This window comes from Antechinus flavipes, chromosome 1 (assembly GCF_016432865.1).
Source record: "Antechinus flavipes isolate AdamAnt ecotype Samford, QLD, Australia chromosome 1, AdamAnt_v2, whole genome shotgun sequence".
In the NCBI taxonomy this organism is placed as follows: domain Eukaryota; kingdom Metazoa; phylum Chordata; class Mammalia; order Dasyuromorphia; family Dasyuridae; genus Antechinus; species Antechinus flavipes.
Genome location: NC_067398.1, coordinates 236,038,340 through 236,061,907, shown reverse-complemented (window position 1 = coordinate 236,061,907; position 23,568 = coordinate 236,038,340). Strand labels below are relative to the sequence as shown.

Here is a 23,568-nt window from a genome sequence, read left to right as displayed (position 1 = left end):
AGGATTTATGAGGGGTAGGAAACTAGTGTGAAGCTCATTTTAATGATACAGTTAGGTAAATCGTTTGTAACTTATTCATACAAAATTATATAGGACATTGAGAAATTAAATAATATGTCTGCTCATGGTCGGCTAGTATGTGTCAGAGACAGGATTTGAATGCAGGTCTTCTTAACTGTAAGGCTTATTTTTTCCCTTCTTACATTAAAAAAAAAGAAATTCCAATGAATTTTATTCAGGAGTAGCCTATATTTGGACCAATGTGACATTTCAAGAAAGGATAACATAAATATTATCTAATATCTAATAAATGTTAACTAATAAATGTATTAATTGTTTTTTCATTATGTAAATATTTTTGACATACATTCTCATATGCACATCTGAAGCATATTAATATATCAGTATTCTTCAGAGCAAATTTTTTTCTGTAAAGGTAATTTTTAATGCACAAAGTTTTTTAAATTATGGAATAAAATAAGCATTCCCATAACATAGTATATTAAAAATAATTGTACTAATCATTTTAATAATTAAAATTATTAAAAATGAAACTGTAAATACGTTATGTACAACTTGCTATTTCTTTTAAATATTTGATAGTTATAATAAGTATAATAATATATTGTATAATAAATGTGTTTATATATAAGTAATATAAATATATATAATAAATATAATATATGCATAATAAATGTAAATATGTATAAATATATAAAATATAATAATATAAATATATATACTATATAATAAACTTTTTCTTTTTTCTTCTTCTTCCTTCACCTTAGAGATAGTTACTATGAGAAACATACATACATACATACATATATATATATATATATATGTAAAACCACTCAATACATACTTCTATTTGTCAGTTTTCTCTGTATGCAGATAGTGTCTATCTTCATATGTCTTTTAAAATTATTATGGGTATTTATAATAATCAAATAGTTTATTTACTTAAAGTTCTTCTTAAAACAACATTGATGTTATTATATACAGTGTTTTCTTGATTCTGCTCATTTTGTTTTTTATTATTTCATGCAAGTTTTTCTAAGGTCACTGAGTTCTTAATATTATATAGCACAATAGCAGTCATTTACTACAACTTGTTCAGTTATTGCCCAGTTGATAGGAATCCCCTCAATTTCCAGTTCTTTGCCACTACAAAGAGAGCTATCATAAATATTTTAGAACATATAACTTCTTTTTCTTTTTTCCCTAGTCATCTTTGGAAATAGACCTAGTAATTGTATTGCTAGGTCAAAGAGTATAGGCAGTTTGAAAGCTCTATAAGCATAATTACAGATTGTTCTCCAAAATGATTGAACCACAAGCAATAATTTACTGTCTCAGTTTTTCCACATCCCCTCCAACATTTTTTGCTTTCCCTTTCATTTTAACCAATCTGATGGATATAAAACGGTATTGGAGCATTTTTTCATATGACTATAAATTGTTTTGATTTCTTTGTATTAAAACTGCCTTTTGTATCCTTTGAGCATTATCAATTGTGGAATGACTCATCTTCTTATAGATTTTACAGAGTTCTTTATATATTTTAAATATATGAGAACTTTATCTGAGAAAATGTCTATAAATTTTCCCCCAAATTTTCTGCTTTTGTTTTATTTGATAAAAGGCAAAAAATACAAAAAATACAAAGCAAATTTTTAAATGTCAGTGGTTCAATTTTCTTGGCAAATTATTTAAATCCATTAGAAACATAGTTTGTACCATTGAAACACATAATATATTAAACAGCTATGTATTATGAATCTATTGTGTAAATATGGGGTAGAATAGAATGAATCCTTTAACCCAGAATATACCATTGGATACTAAAACATGCCTATAGATGGCTGGACAAGTATACTAAATTAGATCTTACTATAGAATATATGAATGTCTTTATGACATAATTTTCAGATGGGTTACTTACTGTAATTAATGGTTAGTTAGTATTGGGTAGATTGTCAGTTTTATATGTGATATTTAGCATCTTGTTACCTTTGCATGTAGTATCCAGTTTCTGTTTTTCCTATGAGTTTATTAATAATAAATAAATTAAATAAACCATGTTGAAGTTTGGGTTTTTCATTGAAAAATGATTTTAAACATATATATTTATTATGGATTTGAAATTTTTTCTTCCCACCCCCCCAAAAAAATAATTGAATGGAGGGAAGATGGAGAGAAACCCTTCTATAAAAATACATTAATATCCATCTTACACTGGTTAGGCATGAGAGAATGTTCTTCAGAAATTCTCAGAGAACCCAAGGGATATTTGTAATTTCTCAGTGAGACATTAAGGATTTAATTGGATTACATTCTTATTGTTGTTAACTTCAGAATCCCAAAGGGAAGCATAATCTATGTAACCCATCCCTGAACAATTAATATTTCTCCAATTATTTAAATCTGATTTTGTTTGTGTAAAAAGGTTTTTTGTATAATTTTGTTCATGTAGTTACTGTTTTTGTAGGTATACTCCTAGTTATCTTATATCGTTTAAAGTTATTTTAAATTGGGTATCTTTTTGCTATCTCTTTTTGCACAGTTTTGTTTGTGATATATAGGAATGCTTATGATTTATGAGCATTTACTTTATCTCCTGTTTCGTTGCTAAAATTATTAATTGGTTCAACTAACTTTTTAGTGGATTCTGGAGTTTTCTAAGTATATAAATATAATGCCTGCAAAAAGTAATAGTTTTATTGTCTCATTCCCTACTCTCATTTCTTCTATTTGTATTTCTTCTTTTCTTGCTCTTGCTAGGATTTCATACACTATTGAATAATATTGGTGATAGGAGGCATCTTTGTTTTACATCTGATCTTACTAAAAACATTTCTAGCTTATTCCCATTATAAATAATGTTTGTTGATGGAATGATTTTAATAATTTATACCTATACTTTCAAGTGTTTTTAATAGAAATGAGTGTTGTATTTTATCAAAAGCTTTTTCTGTATCTATTGATATAATCATAATTTTAAACTTTTATTAGTGATATATTCAATTATGTTAATAGTTTTCCTAATGTTAAATCATCCCTTTATTTGTTGTATAAATATCATTTGATCAGAATGCATAACTTTTGTAATATATAATATTTTGGCTAATATTTTATTTAGAATTTTTGATTCTATATTCATTAGTGAAATTGTTCTATAATTTTCTTTCTCCCTTTTTTTTTCTTTGTTTAAATGTTTTATTCTTAATGGTCTTGGTATCAATAGTACATTTGTTTTATAGAAGGAGTTTGGCAGGATCTCTTCTTTGCATATTATTCCAAATTATTTAATATTAATAATAGTTGATCTTTAAATTTTTTATAAAATTCACTTGCAAATCTATCTGGTTCTGGTGACTTTTTCTTAAGAAACTAGTTTATGTCTTCAATTTTTTTTCTAAAATAGGTCTATTTAGATATTCTATTTCTTCTGCTAATCTAGGCAATTTATATATTTTTGTAAATATTCTTCTATGTCACTTAAATTGTTAAATTTATTAGCACAATTGGGTGAAAGAGCTCATTATAATTGCTTTAATTTCTTTTTCATTAGTGGTATATTCACTCTTTTCATTTTTAATACTAATGATTTATGCCTAATAATATTCATCTCTAAGAGTAGGATATGGGGAAAGAAAACCACAGAAAAAATGAGAATGTTACATGATAACTTTATTATATATTTAAAAGAAATAGCAAATTGTACATAATAGATCTTGGTTTCATGTATGGTCATTTTTTTTCTACCCTATGGAAATTCTTGTTTTATTTCTTAAATTCAAAATAAAACATAATTTAAAAAAAAGAATCTATATAGTACTTTCTCTCACTGTGAGATTTCAAGAAACCTACATCATTTAAAAATAAATTTTCTGTGTAACCTTAGCTAAATTCCTTCATCTCCATAATTATAATAATGAAAAAAGGGGTATCCTCTTACTTTTCTTCACAGGTTCTTTGGATAGCTATAACATGCCAGAAGGAAAATCCCAAGTAACTCCTATAGGGGAGACACCAATCTATGTGAACACTCAAGGTGTAAATATTCAAGTTTTGCAAGCCCTTCAAGGAGACACTGAAAGTGTATTCAGTGACTCAGTGGATACTACCAAAGACAATAGCCCAAGAAAAGACTTATTTGACATGAGTAAGTTCTCATTAATTTTTTTCAGGAATGTTTTAATGTAGATGATTATGTCAAAATTACATATCTCATTTCATTCTTTGCTAATAGAGTTTTTGGTGTATGGTGATCTTTGTCATTTTCTAGGTGGTTAATAGAGTTGCTTTATAGTCATCTTCAAACTGTCATCTGCTATGGGATAAGAAATCCTTTTTTGTAGTCAACAGAGAATGAGAAATTTAATTTCTTGAAGCTAATTTTAAAAAAAAGAAATCTTCATATTAATTACTCTGAAGCCCAATATATTGATTCATTTACCTGAGAATTGGCTATAAATTAAAAAAAAATCAGAGCTGATGAAGTAACAATGCTTAGCCAGCAGAAGACAAGTAGGGCCTACTACAGCGTGTATACTTATTAAGTCTTTGCTTTATTGAATTGAATTGGAACAACCTGGAATAGGAATGAACACTGAACTTTCAATTAGGGAATTTGAGTTTAAATTATCCATAATCCATAACAATACTTTTGACTTTTGACTTTAGACAAGCTATTTAATTTTACTTAGATATGCTATGAATAAAATGAAAAAGGTGGATTAGATGATCACTAAGGAAGGCACCTTATAGATCTAAATCTTATAAGTCTTATAGTTAAGTTCCTAAAGAAATGATATCAAAATTACACCTTTTTACTCTAAAAACTTCTCCAAAGCCAAATTTGAATTCTCATGGGAATTACCTCATTCTGAACCTCGACCTCAAAAAATGTAGATGTAGTATTTTAAAATTGGAGGGAACCTTAGAGATCAAAAGGATCATAAGATTTAAAGCAGGAATGGACTTTCAAGTTCTTTATATCTTGTTAAAATTCCTCATTCTATAGATGAAAAAATTAAGCAAAATATGAAGCCCAGTGCATTTGAAAGATTGGTCTACTATTGTAATAGACTCCCAGCCCAATTTTCTTACTACCATAAAGTATTATCACTGTAGTTTTTGTAATAGTTCCCATTTATGATTAAAGAGCAGTTAGATGGCCCAATTGGCAGAGCATTGGGCTTGGAATCAGAAAGACTCACCTTGATGAGTTCAAATTCTTTTTCAGATATATACTAGCCATGTGACCGTGAGGCAATTCACTGCCTTTGTTTTCCTCAATGCCTCATTTTTAAAATGTACTGAGAAGGAAATGACAAGCCACTCTCTATCTTTGCCCAGAAAATTGAAGATGAGGTCACAAAGAGTCAGACCATGATTGAAACTACTTAACAATATGGGAATTCTTATATCAATAAAATTGTTAAAAGGAAATTTTAAAAGAAAAATGGATTAATAATGATCAGTTTAAGAACTGACATGAGTAACTTCATTTTGTTCTTTTTTATGTGTGCCAATTTTGGTATGTATGACTCCTGCTTAAAATGCAGGATCAGCTTTATCACAGTTGATTTCCTTCAGTATTTTTTTCCCTCCCCAAATTGCTACAAGAAGACTTAATTTCAAAAGGATTTCAAAGGATTTCAAAAGGATTCAAGGAGTAGTTGGGGTAGTACAATGATAAATGTGAAGTGATCCAGTATACAGGGAGCTTTTAGAATTTACTTGGAAGACAATTTTGGTGAAAAGAGATTGAAATAAATATGAGGAAGGGATTTATAACATATAACTGAACTCAAAGTCAGGGAAAAGACATGTTTCCTGAATGGATTTAGTAGAAGAACAGATCTTGTAAAATAAATATTTTGTTTTCAGGCAAGTTGATAGATTCATAATAGAATGACTACTAAGTCTGTATAATGTATTTAAAATGAAGTTAATCTAGCCTATTAAATAGAAAAAAGGAGTCCTCTGGCTCTTTGTATAACATATGCCACCTTATGTTGAACAGCTTGTTAATTGGCTAATACTTCTTTTTACCAAAAATGTCTATAATACTTCTATCTATAGAGTACTTCTTAAATCATAGGAAAAATTGTCTGTGATAATAGGATTAGAACGGAAAGAAATCTTAGTGCTCATCAAGCCCAAAATTCTCATTTTTCAGATGAGGAAACTTAAGGTCTAAAAGTGAAGAAACACATCTAGGATCACAGAGATAGTAAATATTACAGCAGGATTTGAATGCATATCATATTAATTTTGAATCCATCATCCCAATGTTATAATTGGGTTCTAATATATTTTGTTGCATTAATAATTAAATCCACTTCCAGTCAATAAAATGTAGCCATTTTATTATAACCTCTTTATATTTAAATGATCAGTTAGATAGTTTTTTGGCATTTAGTTTTCTTTTGATTGATTTATTATTTGTATTTACTGTTGTTGCCAGGACCTTTTGAAGATGCCCTCAAGAATCAAACCATGGAACCTTTGTTGAATAAGGCTATGTCAGTGGAAAACACCAGCCCTATTTTATCCAGAGTACCTGATTGGAAAATGATGGAAGAGTTAAAGGCAGAACCTTGGTATCAAGGAGAAATGAGCAGGAAAGAGGCAGAGCTGCTAATAAAAAATGATGGGGACTTTCTTGTCAGGAAAAGCACCACCAATCCAGGATCCTATGTCTTGACAGGGATGCATAATACCCAAGTCAAGCATCTTCTTTTAGTTGACCCAGAAGGAATTGTAAGTATCTAGTTCACAGCCAAAGTTGTACCAATGCCATGTGCATTCTTCTTCTTCTTCTTCTTCTTCTTCTTCTTCTTCTTCTTCTTCTTCTTCTTCTTCTTCTTCTTCTTCTTCTTCTTCTTCTTCTTCTTCTTCTTTTTTAGTACATCAGAATAAATGTATAATTTAATGAAAGCTATTTAAGTCAATTCATACTTGGCTGCTAAGGAAATTTACCCAACAATAGATTGTCATGAATTATTATGCCTGGTGACTTCCTCGATATATCATAATGTGTTACAGAACACTTAAAATATTCCTTGGTCCTTCTCACAAGTCTGTGAAACAGATAATTGAAATATAAACATTTATATTTTTCTTCTGCCTTGGATTTCTTTAGCAGCAGGCATTAATGTTGATTTTGATCTTTCATAAGAGTGTGGAGATGATTCTAAGTTCTTGAAAACTATGTGAATGGGGACAATTAGGTCATGCCATGTAATCAAAGAGGACCTGAATTCAAATGTATCCTCAAATACTTGATACTTACTAGCTGTGTCACTTAACCTTGCAAAAAAAAAGGGAAAAAAAAGGAAATTATGTGAATAAATTGCAAACTCTTCATTGGGTTATTATCAAGTTGAAATGGCTTTGAATATGTTAAGTGACAGAAACTGTCTAATGAGAACTAGCCTTAGCTGCATTTGAAGAAACTCATTATCAGATGGTTAATGATAATCATTATATAAATATAAAATAAAACTATGTTTTATTTTTATCATAAAGATTATCTGCTTGGGCAAAGATGTATTTAAATCTGATGGTTGAAGAAGTATCCACACCAATGAACTAACAGATCTTTTGAAGTGCTGAAAAATACAACAACAACAACAATAACTTTAAATCAATATCTACTTGGTATATGAGCTAGAAAACTTGAAAAATATATTGCCCTATTAAAGGCACTAACAAAAGAAAAATAAAGAATTGAAAAATGGAAAGCAAATTGAAAATGTATCACAAATCCAAATTCCTTTAATCAATAATTGAAAGTAATAATCAAAATATTTTGGTGAGAGAGATAAAGAGTCAAAGCAGCACAAAGCAGTGTAAAGAACAATTCAATATCAATCAAAAACTTTACTCTTCTCTGAACTCTGACTCTCCATCATAATTTATTAGAATTTCAAACTGTATATTCCAGAAATTTTTCAAACTCAGTTTATTCAAAACCAAACAATATATTTTCTCTATAAATGTTTTCTACTTCCAAAGACTTTTACCAGTATTCTAGTAATCTCTTTTCCTTTTCATCCCTCATGTATCAAATTAGTTGCCAAATTTTGTTTCTGCCGCTACAGTTTTTTTTTAACATTTGATTTCTTCTCTCTATTCATAATTACATCATTTGTCTAGGCCCATATCACCTCCCACCTGGATTATTGAATAGCCTTTCACCTGGTCTCCCTGCTTCAAGTCTCTCTCCATTCCATTCCATTCCATTGATCCCAAAGAAATATTCCTTTAGTACAGATCTGACTATTTCAATACCTTATTCAATCAATTCCCATAACCTCCTAGAGTCTCTAAAATAAAATGTAAACTCTGTTAAACCTTTAAAACTCTTAATAATCTGGCCCCAAACTATTTTATCAACCTCACTGGAGAATACTAACCCTTTCACGCTTTGTGCTTCAACCACACTGGACTTCTCTCTAATTTTCACACATGATATTCTGTATCCCAATGCCTTTCAACTATTGTTTCGCATGCAGAATATACTCCATCATCTTCACCTTATAAAGTTTCTCACTTTCTTTAATATGCAATCCAGGTATTACCTTCTGAATGAAGGCTTTCCTAGTGTCCTAACTGCTAATACTCTTCCCCCAAAACTATTTTGTATATATTTACATTTTTGTTCCATATTTACTCTGTTGCTCTGCCTCTTATAGTCAGAATCTCAGAGTGGAAAAAGCCACCTATTCCAATCTATGCCTGAGATTGGAATCCCCCCCTACTATATACCAAATAAGTAACCATCCAGGTTTCATGTGATGACCTAAAATGAGGAGGAATCCAGTGCCTTTCAATGTAGCCCATTGTACTGGAATTTCCCCCAATTATAAAGAAGTTATGTTTTATATTATGTTAATATAAAACATAGATTGTAGTCTATCTGCAATTTTGTCATCTTAGAACAAGAAGAACAATCCTAGCCTCCCATGTTTTTTTTTTTTCTTCTTTGGACCAAACATTTCCATCTGTCTCAAATCTATCCTCATATGGCATGATCTTGAACCTTCTTAATCCTGATTTTTCCCTCCTGCATTTTAAAAAATTTTATCAAAATGTGCTTAGATCTGTGCTTTATATCACTGATATCTGATCAGGTGAGAGGCAACTACAATGGCTCTCTCAGTATTTTAGGTACTTTGTCTCTTTAAAAATAACCTAAGATTGCAATAGCTCTTTTGGTTGCTGTTGAGAAAACAATGATACCCACTATACATGTAAAAACATCAAAGCATAGTTCCCTATTATTCTTGCTGCAAAAAAGAGAAAAATAAAGAAAGTGAAAAAATATGATTAAATCTGAACTCAGTATTCATCAATTCTTTCTTTCTGAATGTAGACCACATTTTCCATCATAATTCTTCTGGAATTATTGTGAATCATCATGTTAAACAGAGTAGCTAAATCTTTCACAGTTATCATTACAATATTGCTGTTACTGTGTACAACAATGTTATCCTGGTTCTGCTCACTTCACTTTGTATCAGTTTATATCAATTGTCTTCCAGATTTTCCTGAAAAATCATCCTCTTTATATTTTCTTACAGCATGATGGTATTTTATCAAAATCGCAAAATACAACTTTTTCAGCCATTCCACAATTCTTACACATTTCTTCAACTTCTAATTCTTTGTCACCTCAAAAAGAACTTCCATAAACATTTTTTGCACATATAAGCCTTTTTTCTTTGTTCTCTTTGGGATACAGACCTACTAATAATATTACTGGTTCAAAAGCTATCAAGAGTTTTATGATCTTACGGGCATAGTTTCAAATTGTTCTCCTTCTGACCAGATGTCCACTGTCTTCACCATCTCTGAATAGCAAGAATTTCTGTTTCTGCTATTACTGTTGCTGCTGTAGATAGATCTTAATTCAAATCTGGATCTCCTAGATTGTTTTGGGCTAGGAAATTGTCAAACTTTGTTGTTATGCTGCTTTATAATTCACTTTGATATGTTATTTTTAAAGTTGTTTAGAAGTGAATGTTGGGAGAATTCAGCTTGAATGTTTCTTTTATTCTGACATCCTGGCTTTGCCTTCCATTCCAGTAACTGTTAAAAATGTTATTCCAACATGATTAATTTTTGATGAAGCCATTGACTCTTTATAATCATTTTTTCCTTTCATATATTCACTAATCATTCTTTTAACAATACAATTTAGGATTTTACTAGGATGAGAAATATATATTGTTGTCCTATAGTTTATAGATTCTCTCCTTTTTTTGAAAATTTTTACCTTTTCTTAATTCTGTGGACAATCTTAGTCTCCATAATTTTTGAAAATTCACTGAAGGTGGTTCTTTTTATGCACTTAAATTCAGTTTATCTAATTTGGTGGCCTAAATTCATTGGGGGTAGCCTGATGTTATCATTTGACCCCTCATAGTTATTCTGTCTTTCAACTCTTTAGTGATAATTTTTGCTTTCTTTCCAGACTAAAGATTCCCCCTACCCCAGTTCAGAAAATGGAATCAAAATAAGAAATAAGTAGTTCTATTTACTTTTATTCATTTATTATTATTTTACCATTTCTTCCTGAGTGAATGAAGAATATGCTTGGGAGAATTAGTAACATTTTTCTGACTTTTAGGAAAGTATTATTAAAGAAGGAGAGGGATTTAGAGCCTTCTGATTGTCGTTAAGAACAGGCCTTTGTGGACTGGGGTAAGAAAGTAATTTCAGATATTCCTTCTCTCCTTTTTTTTTTGGTCATACTTTTAAAAAACTTGATATAATCCAGAAGTTTGGATGACTAGGTTGAGAAAATTACAGTTCTACTTTATTTTTAAACATGGATGAGAATATATCATAAAAATAGTGGATATTGTGTGGACAAATATGAAAAATTTTAACTAAAAGTCATTTAGAATTTTGTGTCAGAGCATGGAAAAATTAAAGGTTTATAATATTAGCTAATTTAAAATAACAATCATATTTATTAAGTTTTCCATCTTCTCTGGGAGTTCTTTTGCTGATAGAGGTTCTATATTCTAGTCCTAGTGTTACCACTAACTACTCATGTGCTCTTAAGACAGTACCTTTGAGCTATAGTTTCTTACTTTATAAAAAGAGGATGTTGGATTGACACTATTAGATGAATTCCAAAGTCCTGTCTGTCCAAATTCTATAGTATGATTTGCCTTATATTTCTTGAGAGGAGAAATCTATTATTTTGCTTCTTTCATTCAAACTCTGAACTGTTTGCCATAAAGGTGTAAAGTTTTTTTTTTTTTTTCTTCTTTTCACTGATGTTTTAGAAAGTATCAAGATGTGGCTCGAAATCTGGATGAGGTTATAAGTAACAATCACATCCCTCAATTACCTTAAAACTCTGGTATTTCTTCAAGTACACTGGAAAGAGTCAGTGGAGAGAATTAGTTATGGAAGAAGAATCCAACTTTTGAGAATTTGCTGGCACTTAGTGCAGGAAGTATCTTTTCAACTTCCAGGGATAATTTCTTCTTAATGGACAGAGCTTCTCCTATTTTGGCTGATACTTTAAAAAATAGTCTCAATAACAGGATGGCTTTTTAGAAACCTCCAGGGCTGTGACTAATTCTTCAGAACATCAATAACTAGACATTCTCCAATTCTATCATATTGATAGTATAATTTCTTTCCAGCTCTTAAAGAAGCAACAAAGTCTAAATGCTTCTTTACATTTTCTTTCCTTCATTGTGTTTTGCACCCTTTATAATCTGTAAAAACGTCCCTCAGAATATGAGCCTCTTAAAGTTTCATATTCTTTTCAAGGAACAAAATGATGTACTCCAAATCTGAAAGGGTACATGGTTGGTAAATTCAAGTAGAATATACATATAGTGTTACAACTGGAGCCAAATTGAGTATAAGCAAAATCCTCTCTACCAACATTCCCCTCCAAGTAACTTTGATATCACTTTTAAAATAAATATTTTTGATCAACAAAGACAACAAAACATTACAGTATGACATCTTTTCCAATGTAAGATAAGTCAAAAGTTAGCAGGAGCATCTGTGACAATGGGTTAGGAGCTGGCTTGGAGAACATGAATAGGTAAGTAGCACCAGCAGCATGATGGTTCTTGGAGTGAATGGGACAGCAAATGTAGCAGCTATGGGAACTCTCAGCCAAGAGACAATAAGAGGGGTGTGTGTGTGTGTGTGTGTGTGTGTGTGTGTGTGTGAGACAACTATTCAGAAGGAGATAACAGATAACTTACAGTGGATCACAAGTCGTGCTAGAGCAATAGCAACTCTATTGCTCACATGCAGTTTTGACTTGTGATTCTAGGTGAGAGAATGGTGTTTGTACTTGGTTACAAAGAAGCAGGGTCCCTGGTCACAGTTTCAGGGAAGAGAGAAGCAATAATACTTGCAGCTGCAGAGGAGCAGGCCTTGCTTAAAAAAGACTAGGAGAGCATTTTAGGATCCTTTTTAATTTTAAAATAGTATTTTATTTTTCCAAATACATGTAAAGATAATTTCCAACATTCACCTTTTCAAAATCTTGTGTTTCAGATTTTTCTCCTTGTCTCCTCCCTTCCCCTTCAAGACAGAAAGAAATATAATATAGCTTAAATATACACAATTCTTCTAAACATATTTCCATATTCTTCATGCTGCACAAGAAAAATCTGATCAAAAGGGAAAAAAAAAACCACGGGAAAAAAAAACACGAGAAAAAAACCAAACAAACAGCAACAATAATAACAAAAGGTGAAAATACTATGCTTTCATTTGCATTCAGTCTTTATAATTCTCTCTTTTGATGAAGATAGCACTTTCCATCTCAAGTCTATTGGAATTGCCCTGATTCACCACATTACATAGAGCCAAGCTCATCACAATTGATCATCACATAATCTTCTTGTTACTGTGTACATTGTTTGCTTGATTCTGCTCACTTCATTTAGCATCTTTCCAAGGTTTTCTGAAATAAGCCTTTTTATAATTTCTTATAGAATAATTATATTCCATTACATTCAAATTCCATAACTTATTCAGCCATTCCCCAACTGATGGGCATCCATTCAATTTCCACTTCCTTGCCACTACAAAAAAAGACTGCTTAAAAAAGCATATCTAACCAAATGAAAAAAGAGATATAAAATCTCACTGAGGAGAATAATTCCTTAAAAATTAGAATTGGGAAAATGGAAGATAATCACTTCAAAGGCATCAAGAAATAATAAAAATAAAGTAAAAAGAATTAAAGAAGAAGGAAATGTAAAATATCTCATTGGAAAAATAACTGACCTATAATATAGATTGTGGAAAGATAATTTGATAAATATTGAACTACCTGAAAATTATCATTAAAAAAGAGCCCAGCCATTATATTTCATAAAATTGTTAAGGGAAACTGTTTTGATATCTTAAGTCCAGAAAGTAATATAGAAATTGTAAGAATTCACTAATCATCTGCAAAAGGCCTCCCAAAAAAGATCTCAAGAGTATTATAACCAAATTCCAGAGTTCCCACGTGAAAGAGAAAATATTGCAAACAATTCAAAAATTTTAGAGCCTTAATCAGAATCATACAAGGTTTAGCAGCTCATATGTTAAAGAAGTGGAGAACTTGGAATATTCCAGAGGCAAAGTAGCTAGGATTAAAACCAAGAACAACCTACCCAGCAAAACAAGTGTAATCCTTCAGGGCAAAAAGAAATATTTAATGAAATAGAGGATTTCTAGGCATTACTGATAAAAAGACTAAATCTGAAGTAGAAAATTTGAAAATTCAAACACAAGACTCAAGAAAAGCATAAAAGGTTAAACATGAAAGAGTAATCATAAGAGACAAAATAAGTTTAGACTAGTTATATTTTTATATGGGAAGATGAAAAATGTAACTTTATTCAGGAAATTAGAAGTATACATAGATAGAAGGCTTTAGTGTGAGTCAGTTATGTTGCAATGATGTCTCCTTCCTGCCCTCTCCAAAAAGCAAAGGGATGAGAAAGAGGGATGCCTTGAGAAAAAGGGAATGATAGAGATAGAATAAATAAAAATTTCTCAAATATAAGAGGTTTACAAAGAAAAGCGTTTATTGTGGAGAGGAAAATGGGGGAGGGAGATGGCAGCCAATGCTTCAATCTCACTCTAATCAGAATTAGTTTAAAGAGGAAAGAATATACATTCAATTGTATATAGAAAAACTTCTTATTCAGCAGGGAAATAAGGAGGGGAAGGGCATAAAAGGTATAGGTTGATGGGTGATAAAAGAGAGGATGGATTAAAGGACATAGTGGTCAGAAGCAAAACATACCTTTGAGGTGGGCTAGAATAAAAAGAGTAAGAGAAGGATTTACAAAAGAAAAATAAGAATAAGGGAAATACACTGTTAGAAATAACAACTGTGAATATGATTGAGATGAACTTATCCTTAAAATGGAAGCAGATTGTAGAATGGATTAGAAACCAGAATCAAATAATATGTTGTTTATAAGAGATACATTTGAAACAAAAAGACAGTTAAAATAAAGGACTGAAGCAGTATCACTTTGCTTCAGCAGAAGTTAAGAGAGACAGGGGTAGCAATCATGATTTCAGATATAAATAGACTCAATTAAAAGAGATAATTAGGGAAATTATATTATGCTAAAAGATGTCTCATACAATGAAGTAACATAAAAAAACTATATCAAGTTTCTCTGATACAGGCTTAATTTCTTAAATATATAGGAAATTGAGTCAAATTAATAAAAATAAGGCAGTTTTCAGAAGAAGAAATCTTAGCTCTTTATAGTCATATAAAAATGCTCTAAAATCACTATTGATTATAGATAAGTGCAAATAAAAAAACTCTGAGATACCACCTCACACCTATCACAAATGACAAATGCTGGGGCGCATGAAAGAAAACAGGTATACTAATAAACTGTTGGTGGAATTGTGAACTGTTTCAGCCATTCTGGAGAACAATTTGGAACTACATTCAAAGGGCTATAAAACTGTGTATACTACAACAATACTAGAGTTAGGTCTTCACCCCAAATATATTATGGACAAAAGAAAAAAGCTTTACATACAAAAATATTTATAGCCGCTCTTTTTATGGTGACAAAGAATAGGAAATTGAGAGGATGCTTATAGATTGACGAATTGTTGAAAACATTTGACATATGATTTTGATGGAGTACTACTGTTGCTATAAGAAAGTGCTAAGGGGAGATGGTTTCAGAAAAAGACATATGAAGTGGTGCAAAATGAAGTGAGATGAACTGGGAGATCATTGTATATAGTAACAACACAACATATTGTAATGATGATTGGCTGTGAAAGACTCAGCTATTCTGATCAATATGGTCATTCAAGCCAATCCCAAAGGACTCATGACAAAAAAAGTGCTATGTATCTCCAGAGAGAGAGCATTGATTAGCTCTGAATACAAATTAAACTATAATTTTCTAGGTTTTGGAGGGGGCATTTTTTTTTTCTGAGGCAATTGGGATTAAATGACTTGCCTAGGGTTACACAGCCATGAAGGGTTAAATGTCTGAGCTCAGGTCCTCCTGACTTCAAGGCTGGTGTTTTATCTACAACAACTTGCTGTCCCTGGGGACATTTTTGTATGAAAATATGTTTTTCATGATTTCACATGTATAATTTCATTTTGCTCATCTTTATAGTAAGTAGGGGAGGGGTAAGAGAGATAGAGAGAATTTGTAACTCAAATAGGGGAGGGGTAAGAGAGATAGAGAGAATTTGGAACTCAAAATTTAAAAAGAAAAGATTGTTAAAATAAGTTAATAAATTTTTTTGGTGGAAACAAATTCAACTACTTTAACATATTTTTATTTGTTATCTATATTCTATTACCTTATTAATTGGATTGGAGAATTCAATGGATCTGGATGATGCTCCTTTGCTGCACTTCGCTGGAGATGCAAGCAAGTTTTGCTTTTTGGTGTCAAATAGAACAAAGTCTTGTCCCTCTTCTTCATTATATCAATACTTGAAGATAATTTTCAAATCTCCTTAAGTCTTCTCTTTTCCAAGCCAAACATATCTAGTTTTTTTTACTTGATTCTCAAAAAGTATCATTTTAAGGACTTTCATTGTACTATTTGCATTCTTCTGGACATGTTTTAACTGTTCAACATCCTTTCTAAAATAATATTCCCAGAACTGAATATAATATTTTAAATACTGTTTGACAAGGATGGCACGGCAGGGAAATTATAAGTTCTAGATAATATGCTTTGTGTAACATTGCTTTTTTTCTGCCACATTGTTGATTCCTATGACTCTTCACTCAGTTCAATTGATTGTAGATCTTCACATCTTTTAAGATTTAATTCAAATATCCTTCTTCCATTAAGTTGTTAAATCTACCTCTACTCCTATAAAAACACTTATTCTATTACAAATAATTTAGTAGTTAGAGCTAAAATGCAGGTGAACAAAGAAACAATTATGGATACAGCTTTTCCTGGAAATTAATGTAGCCATTGAACTGGACTTCTTTAAGTAGAGAGGTCAGTTCAGAGAGGAAAACCTACCACAGGATAAATAGCCCTAATCATGAGAGTATTCTGACATTTGGGTGTAAAATTGTGAGGACCATCCTACCCTGAGGAAATCACTTTTTGCTTCTCCAAGGTAGATTCTTTAACATATTGCTTCTTATATCATGGTGGGAAAAGATGTTGTCTTATCACCCCAGTTAGCATGATCTTGGTATGCTAGGGGTTCCTATTGCCCATCCTAATACAAAATCAAGTTGTTGAGAAGTTATTTTAGAGAAGTAAAGCATAAACAAAAACAAAAACAAAACCCTTCTTATACCAAGATATCTTACACCCAAATGCCAAATCAGCCATTCATCTCATGACCATGGATATTCAAATTGTGGTAGATTGTACCCCAATGAAGATAGAATGTGATAATTGAAAGGAGACTGAACAGAGTTTCAATTTTCTGATCTGTAAGACAATATAGTGCAGTAGAAAGAATACTGTATTTCCTGTTAAAGAACATGAGTTCTTTTCTATAATACCTTTACAAACCAATTACTGCCCTTGTGACCCAAAACAAGTCACTTAGAAACTGATGCTCAAGTCTTTGGACTTAATTCTCTTATTTGTAATACAAGGGGATAAGGCTAGATGACCTTTCAGGAACCTTGTAGCTTTAAATCTTTTTTATATGATGGTAGCTCTTAGAGCATGATTTGGGAATCCCGAAGGTTCCAGAAAGCTTTTTAGGAGGTCAATGAGATCAAATCTATTTTCATTCTAATACTGAGACATTTTAATTTCTAATACAAGAAAAATTGATAGTTATAACCTTATATAAACAAAAAGTCTTTGTGCAGTCATCGATAATTTTAAGGATGTAAATGGGTCATCAAAAAAAATGAGAACCATCGATTTATGATAATCTCTTAGGTTCTTTTCAGCAATAAATGCTGATTCTTTAATAGCATCATTTTTTTTTTTTTTTAAAGAAAGTTGTTGTTATTCTGTTGTCCACCAGGGGACAGTGAAGGCACGGTTATCCTCTAGATTAACTGCATTGCAGAAGTGATCACTGAATTAATGATTAGTTTTGCTTTGATTTCTGGAAAAGCAGAAACTGAAGATGAACAGCAAAATTTCCTAACCTGCATGACTTTAGAATAATTTTATTTTTTGCCAAACACAAATGTTAAATTATTTCATATAAAATAGATATCAAGATATAGTTCTTCTAGAGAATGGGGGGAATTTAGAAATGGGGGAAAGGATTGTTCTTCATCATTCAAAAGGTTACACAGGTCTAGAATTTTCTTATTTATGACAAATTTTCTGTGATTGGAATATTTAAATTCTGTCTTTTAATCTGGGAATTTTATGCTTTTGCAAAAATATTTATTCATTTCATTTTAGTTTCTAACAATAACCTTTATTTTCCTCTTCATTTGTTGCACCCTTCCCCCTTTCATTTTAATACAACTAATTTGATTTTCCTCTTTAAAAAAACATTTTTGCTTATGATAATTTACTTCATTTCTCAAAAAGCATCTATGGCTTAAAAAACCTAATTCATTAATTTTTTATCAACTCATTTATATTTTGCTGCTTAGTTTTAAAAAAAATGTTGGTTTTTAAAAAATTGCTTACTTAGTTAATTGGTTTATTCTTTATTTTTCCTCTTAGGACTACTTTAGCCATGTCCCAAAATTTGGAATGTATTTTCTCATTGTCATATTCTTTGATGAAATTATCTACAGTTTCTATGATTTGTTCTGATAAGCACCAACTTCTGAGGATTACATTACTTGGAATTCAATTAATTTATAATACCTCTTAATGGATATTTACTGAATACGATTTTTCTTTTGTTGTGGTTAGTAAGGTATATGTATAATATTTTGACATTTAAATTAATGAGATTTTATGCCTAAATACATGATCAGTTTTTGTAAATGTCATACATTGCTAAGAAATATAGATAGATAAATAGATAGATAGATAGGCAGACATGTATTTCTTTCCATTTCCATTTAGTAATTGCCAAATATTTTTCTACAATTCTATTTAGATAATTAAGTTGCTTTTTAAAAATCTTTCTTTTAGATTTGTGTATTTCAAAAAAGGTACACTGAGGTCACCAGCTATTGTAGTTTTGCCTTCTCTTCTATAATCTATTTAACTTTTTCTTTAAGTTTCTAAATGCTATACCATGCACATATGTTAAGTATTGATATCAATCAATTATCCATGCTGCTCTTAAGCATATTAAGTATAATGCCATAGGATTCCCTGTTTATTTTTTCAATTATGTCTATTTTTGTTTTTAATCTTCTCTGAGATCTTAATTGTTACTCCTGATATTTTAAGTTAAGCTAATTTTTTTCTCCAGCCCCTTATTTTAGTTCTGTATAAATCTTTATGTTTTAAACATGTTTCTCATAAGCAATATATTGTTGAATTCTGCTAATATATTATCACCCTCATACATACTTACTTACTGAATACTAGCTAATTCATCCCATTTAGTTTACAATAATGATTGTTAATTGTAAATTCCATGTTTCTTGTTCCTTTACAACACTTTATAAATGACTTTATAAATATAGCTTTTTCTTTACAAAGAAAAAGATAAAATAGGAGTGAATAACTCATGGAGCAGCTAGGTGGTGCAATAGATATAGTGTTGTGGGCTAGTGTTAGGAAGACCCATCTTTCTAAATACAAATATATCTTCAGACACTTACTAGCTCTGTGACCCTGAGCAAGTCACTTAGCCCTGTTAGCCTTCTTAAAGCTGGAGAAGGAAATGGCAAAACACTTCAGTATCTTTGTCCAGAAAATCCCAAATGGGGGTCATGAAGATTTGGACATGACCAAAAATGATTGAACAGCAATTCACTAGTGATCTGTTCTTCATGTCTTCCTTTTCCCTTATCCTTCTTCCCTTCATTTAGACATCAAGTACAGGCTCTTACTTTTTTCTTTTGTTTTTCTTTTAAACATTTCTTCATGATCTGAGTTCCAAGATTGTAATTTGTTTTGCTTATGAATAATTTACCCTTTCTCTTATTCTCCTTTCATCCTTTCCTAGTTTGCTTCTGTTCCTTTGTTTAATTGACTATATCTATATGCCAGACTTGTATGTATTTCTGCACTTCTTTTCTTTGTATAGATTTCTTTTTTGTGCAGATATATCTAATTATGAGATGGCAAATTCCAAACCTTCTTTTTCCTTGTCTTTTCTTTCTTTTTTTTTAAACAGTATTTTTTTCTCCCTTCCTTTTCATTCATCTTATGATATCACCAAAACATAACAAAATAATTTCCAGACTTTTTGTTTTATTTAGCTTCCTCTATGAGGCTTAATTGACATTAGAGTCCTGAAGTGACACTTGTTTATTTGTCACCTACTAGAATGTAAATACTTATCCTCCTGTGGTTTCTCTTTTTTGCTCTCTCAAAAGTGTATGCATTTCAACTCAATTTTTCTATTCATTTCTGATCTTTTCATTAGGAATGCTTGGAATTCCCCCTTTTCATTGAAAGTTCATTCCCCCCCAAGAAGATTATTTAGGGTTTTTTTTGGATAAATTATACATTTGCTAGCCTAAACCTTTTGCTTTGAGTAACATGACCCTCAAAGATCTCTTTTCATAATAATAACTGTCCAATCTTGTGAAATCTTGAGTGTGACTCTTCATTAATTGAATTCATCTATAAAATGAGGATGTTGGACTAGATGGTCTCTGAGATCTATTCTAGTGGTAGTTTTATAATCTTAGTATCGTTTTCTTATACTTGATTTGGATAATAATTATTACTACATTGCTTATTGTTAACTATACTTCTTGAAAAAGCCACTGTATTAAACACTGCCAAAAGCAAAGAGGAGAATTCTGTTTTTATAAAGCTAGCTACTAAGGGACTTTTAGAAACATGTGCCTTGAAACAGTAATACTTTAATAGTTATAATAACGTAATTATATAAACCTCTTCTGTGATCAAATCCTGGAAAATCACAATAGCCTTGCTAAGTCGGTATTTGAGAGAGGAAGATGATAATGTTTTTCTTTCCCCTTATTTAATTTTATTTTTTGCCATCTCTGCATTTCACCCTACTATATCTTAAGCAATTTTATCCACATACTAAATTTGGCAGCATAAAAAATTTCTTTGCTCCTGGGTTACTTTCTGAAATGTTATAGAACAATGGTATCAAAATCAAATAGAAACAGACTGCTAAACTAAATTTAAAGATTTCTCTGGGTCACATATTGACTTAGAAAACACCATATATTTATTTTTAAATTAATATATGAACATTTAAAATAAGAAAGAAAGCACATTTTAGTCTGATATAGGCTGCATTTAGGAGTCTTTTTTTAGTGTGTGTATGTATGTATATATGTGAATCTGCTAAAAGAAATGTACATGCAAATGGAAAAGATATAAATATGCATAGACATTCTACTGTAAGCATCACTGGGCTAGAAATTCCTAATCATCAATAAAATCATATAGCTGCCTAGTGCAGATCTACTCTACTACTTAGTATTTCTCTTCTTTCTTATGATTTTATTAGTGGAAATATTATAGAAAAATGATTACCATGTGCTTTAGTTGAACCCAAAGATCATGAGACCTTTGTCTCTGACTTGCAGCAGCTAAAACCTTCCATATATATTCTTTCCCTCATCAGAATGTGAGCTGAAACTGTTTTGTTAGCATAGTGTTTTGCCTACAGTATGTACTTAATAACTCCATTATTCATTGATTTACTGCAGTTATATGCAGGGATTCTACTAAAATGACCCTTCATTCCACACTGAGAAGAATCTCAAAAGCTCAGAGGGCAAATAAAGGGCAATATCAACTTGTGCAAAATGTTTATATTCTACAATAGGGTAGGTGTATACACATAAATAATTATATATGCATAATATATATGTATATATGAATGTGTTACACACACACACACACACACACACACACACACACACACACACCCCAAAGGTAAGTCCAGCCTCTCCTACATACTGACTGGGTGACCTTGGAAAAATCACTTAATCTCTCAATGCTCTGGGCAATGTCCTAAAACAAGACATTTTAGTAGAGGAAGATTTCTCATAACAGTCAAATTACAGATTGAGTCCCTATTTCTTTCCTGGTTGCTGCAATATCAATTTCAATAGCTAGAGATACTGTAGATACTGTTATGCTATTTTTTAGAAACAATAGAATTGAAGCAATGACAGTTACCTGTCATTGTTTTGAAACTGAATTGTCAAGTCTGAGGAGACACAGTCAAAGAAAGATGATGAAGAGAAATTATTTTTCTGAAAGAACTGTTTTAACTTTTTGCTTATGAAGAAATATTTATGAAAAGAATTACTGAAAGTCTTTGGCTACTATCAGATGAGATAATATTTATAAAGTGCTTGGTACATGGACTGACACATGTTTAATACATAATATTCCTTTCTTTTATTTTTGATTCTGACTATTCTAGGATTAAGGAAGTCAGTACTTCATATGGTAGTTAGAAGTGACTCTGGTTCTAGTTTTTTTTTTTTTTAATTATTCAGCTAAAATGTAAATAATTATAATTATAAATCTTTCTTGTCTGTTACATTGTATTGTTACAAAAAATATCATAACAGTATCTATAGTATCTCTAGCTATTGAAATTGATATTGCAGCAACAAGGAAAGAAACAGTACAGCAACTAATCTTGATATTTATTTAAGCCTATATTAAGTTTCACATATGTACCCAGAGAGAGAAGGGTGAGGGAAAGGAAATACTTATAGGCTTATTAAATAGGAGATATTTTGTAAATTCATCTAACCTCTGTTTGTGAACAAAAATGTCAAATTTTCAGAATTGCTTTTTGGGACATGAAGGTGATTATGATCACTTTTGAATGGAGATGTAAGAACAGAGAAAAGAGGTTAGATTAGATTAGCATATACAGTGAAAAGAGTGCTATATTTGTAGTCAGAGGATCTGAGTTTTTTGCCTAACTCTACAAATTGATATCTGCGTTATATTTGATTATGTTCTCTAGATCTCAATTTCTTCATCTGTAAAATGAGGCATTGAATTAGAAAATACCTATTATAGAGTACTGCTTCAAATCCATGTTAAGACTTTTCAGCACTAAATGTTATAATTCTAAAATAGATTACTAAACACGTTTTTGGGGAGGGTTAGAATGAACACTGGCTTTACTGACTGACTTTCAAGTTCGGTATTTCATATTTGCTCTGCTTATTGAGTTAATATACCACCTTTAATCTCATTTGTAGGTTCGAACAAAGGATCAAGTTTTTGACAGCATAAGTCACCTCATCAACCATCATCTTGAGAATAATTTGCCCCTAATATCAGCTGGGAGTGAACTCTGCCTTCAACAGCCTGTGCAAAGGAAACAGTGACCCTTCAGTAACTTACAATTTTTTGTTTCCTGTGAATTCTGTTCACTGGTCATTACATACATGAGACCATTTAATCCAAAGTGCATTCTTGATTGCTTTGTCTCTCATCTTGAGCAGACCAGGCAAGTCAGAAATTGGTGATGCATGAGGCTTATTAAAACTGAAAACTTTCTTAAAATATGATTTAATAATTATCTTCCAATTCCTTCATGTGCATTTTTTTGAGATGTACGTCTCATACATCCTGTGCAAATACAATCTCTGCATATATTTATAAAGTCTGTGAAAAATAAGATTAATATTCTTTGATGTGTATTTTTTAACCAAAAAAAAAAAAGGTTCATTGTGATTATTTAGGTAAAAATGTAACTGGTCAGTTTTATTCCACTGGGAAATTCAATAAGGAGAATACAGCTTTTAGTTTAATGAATAAGTATAATAACAAAAAATTTTATTTAGGTTCTCTAATAAAGAAAGAATTTAAATAGGTCAGGCCATGCTGCTATATGGAAATTTTTATCTGGGTCTTTGTTTAAAGTATTAGGGGAAAAAAAACATTTTCTCCTTATAATATAGAGTTTTAATTCCCACAAGATGCTTGTATCTTTTTCTGACAATGACATGGTAATGAC

General features: G+C 30.8%; 1 protein-coding gene across 2 annotated transcripts in view; it reads left to right on the top strand.

Annotated features, from left to right (window-relative positions):
* Nucleotides 1-23,568, top strand: part of SHC3 (SHC adaptor protein 3) — a 159,984-nt gene that overhangs the window by 119,878 nt on the left and 16,538 nt on the right. The window contains exons 10-12 of one of the 2 annotated variants that reach the window (XM_051998146.1): nucleotides 3,974-4,168; nucleotides 6,479-6,774; nucleotides 22,808-23,235. In XM_051998146.1, the coding sequence (XP_051854106.1) occupies nucleotides 3,974-4,168; nucleotides 6,479-6,774; nucleotides 22,808-22,936 (620 nt within the window). In that variant the 3' untranslated portion in view covers nucleotides 22,937-23,235. Of the gene's footprint in view, nucleotides 1-3,973; nucleotides 4,169-6,478; nucleotides 6,775-22,807; nucleotides 23,236-23,568 lie in introns of those variants that run through there. The other variant, XM_051998154.1, reaches the window with a different exon arrangement.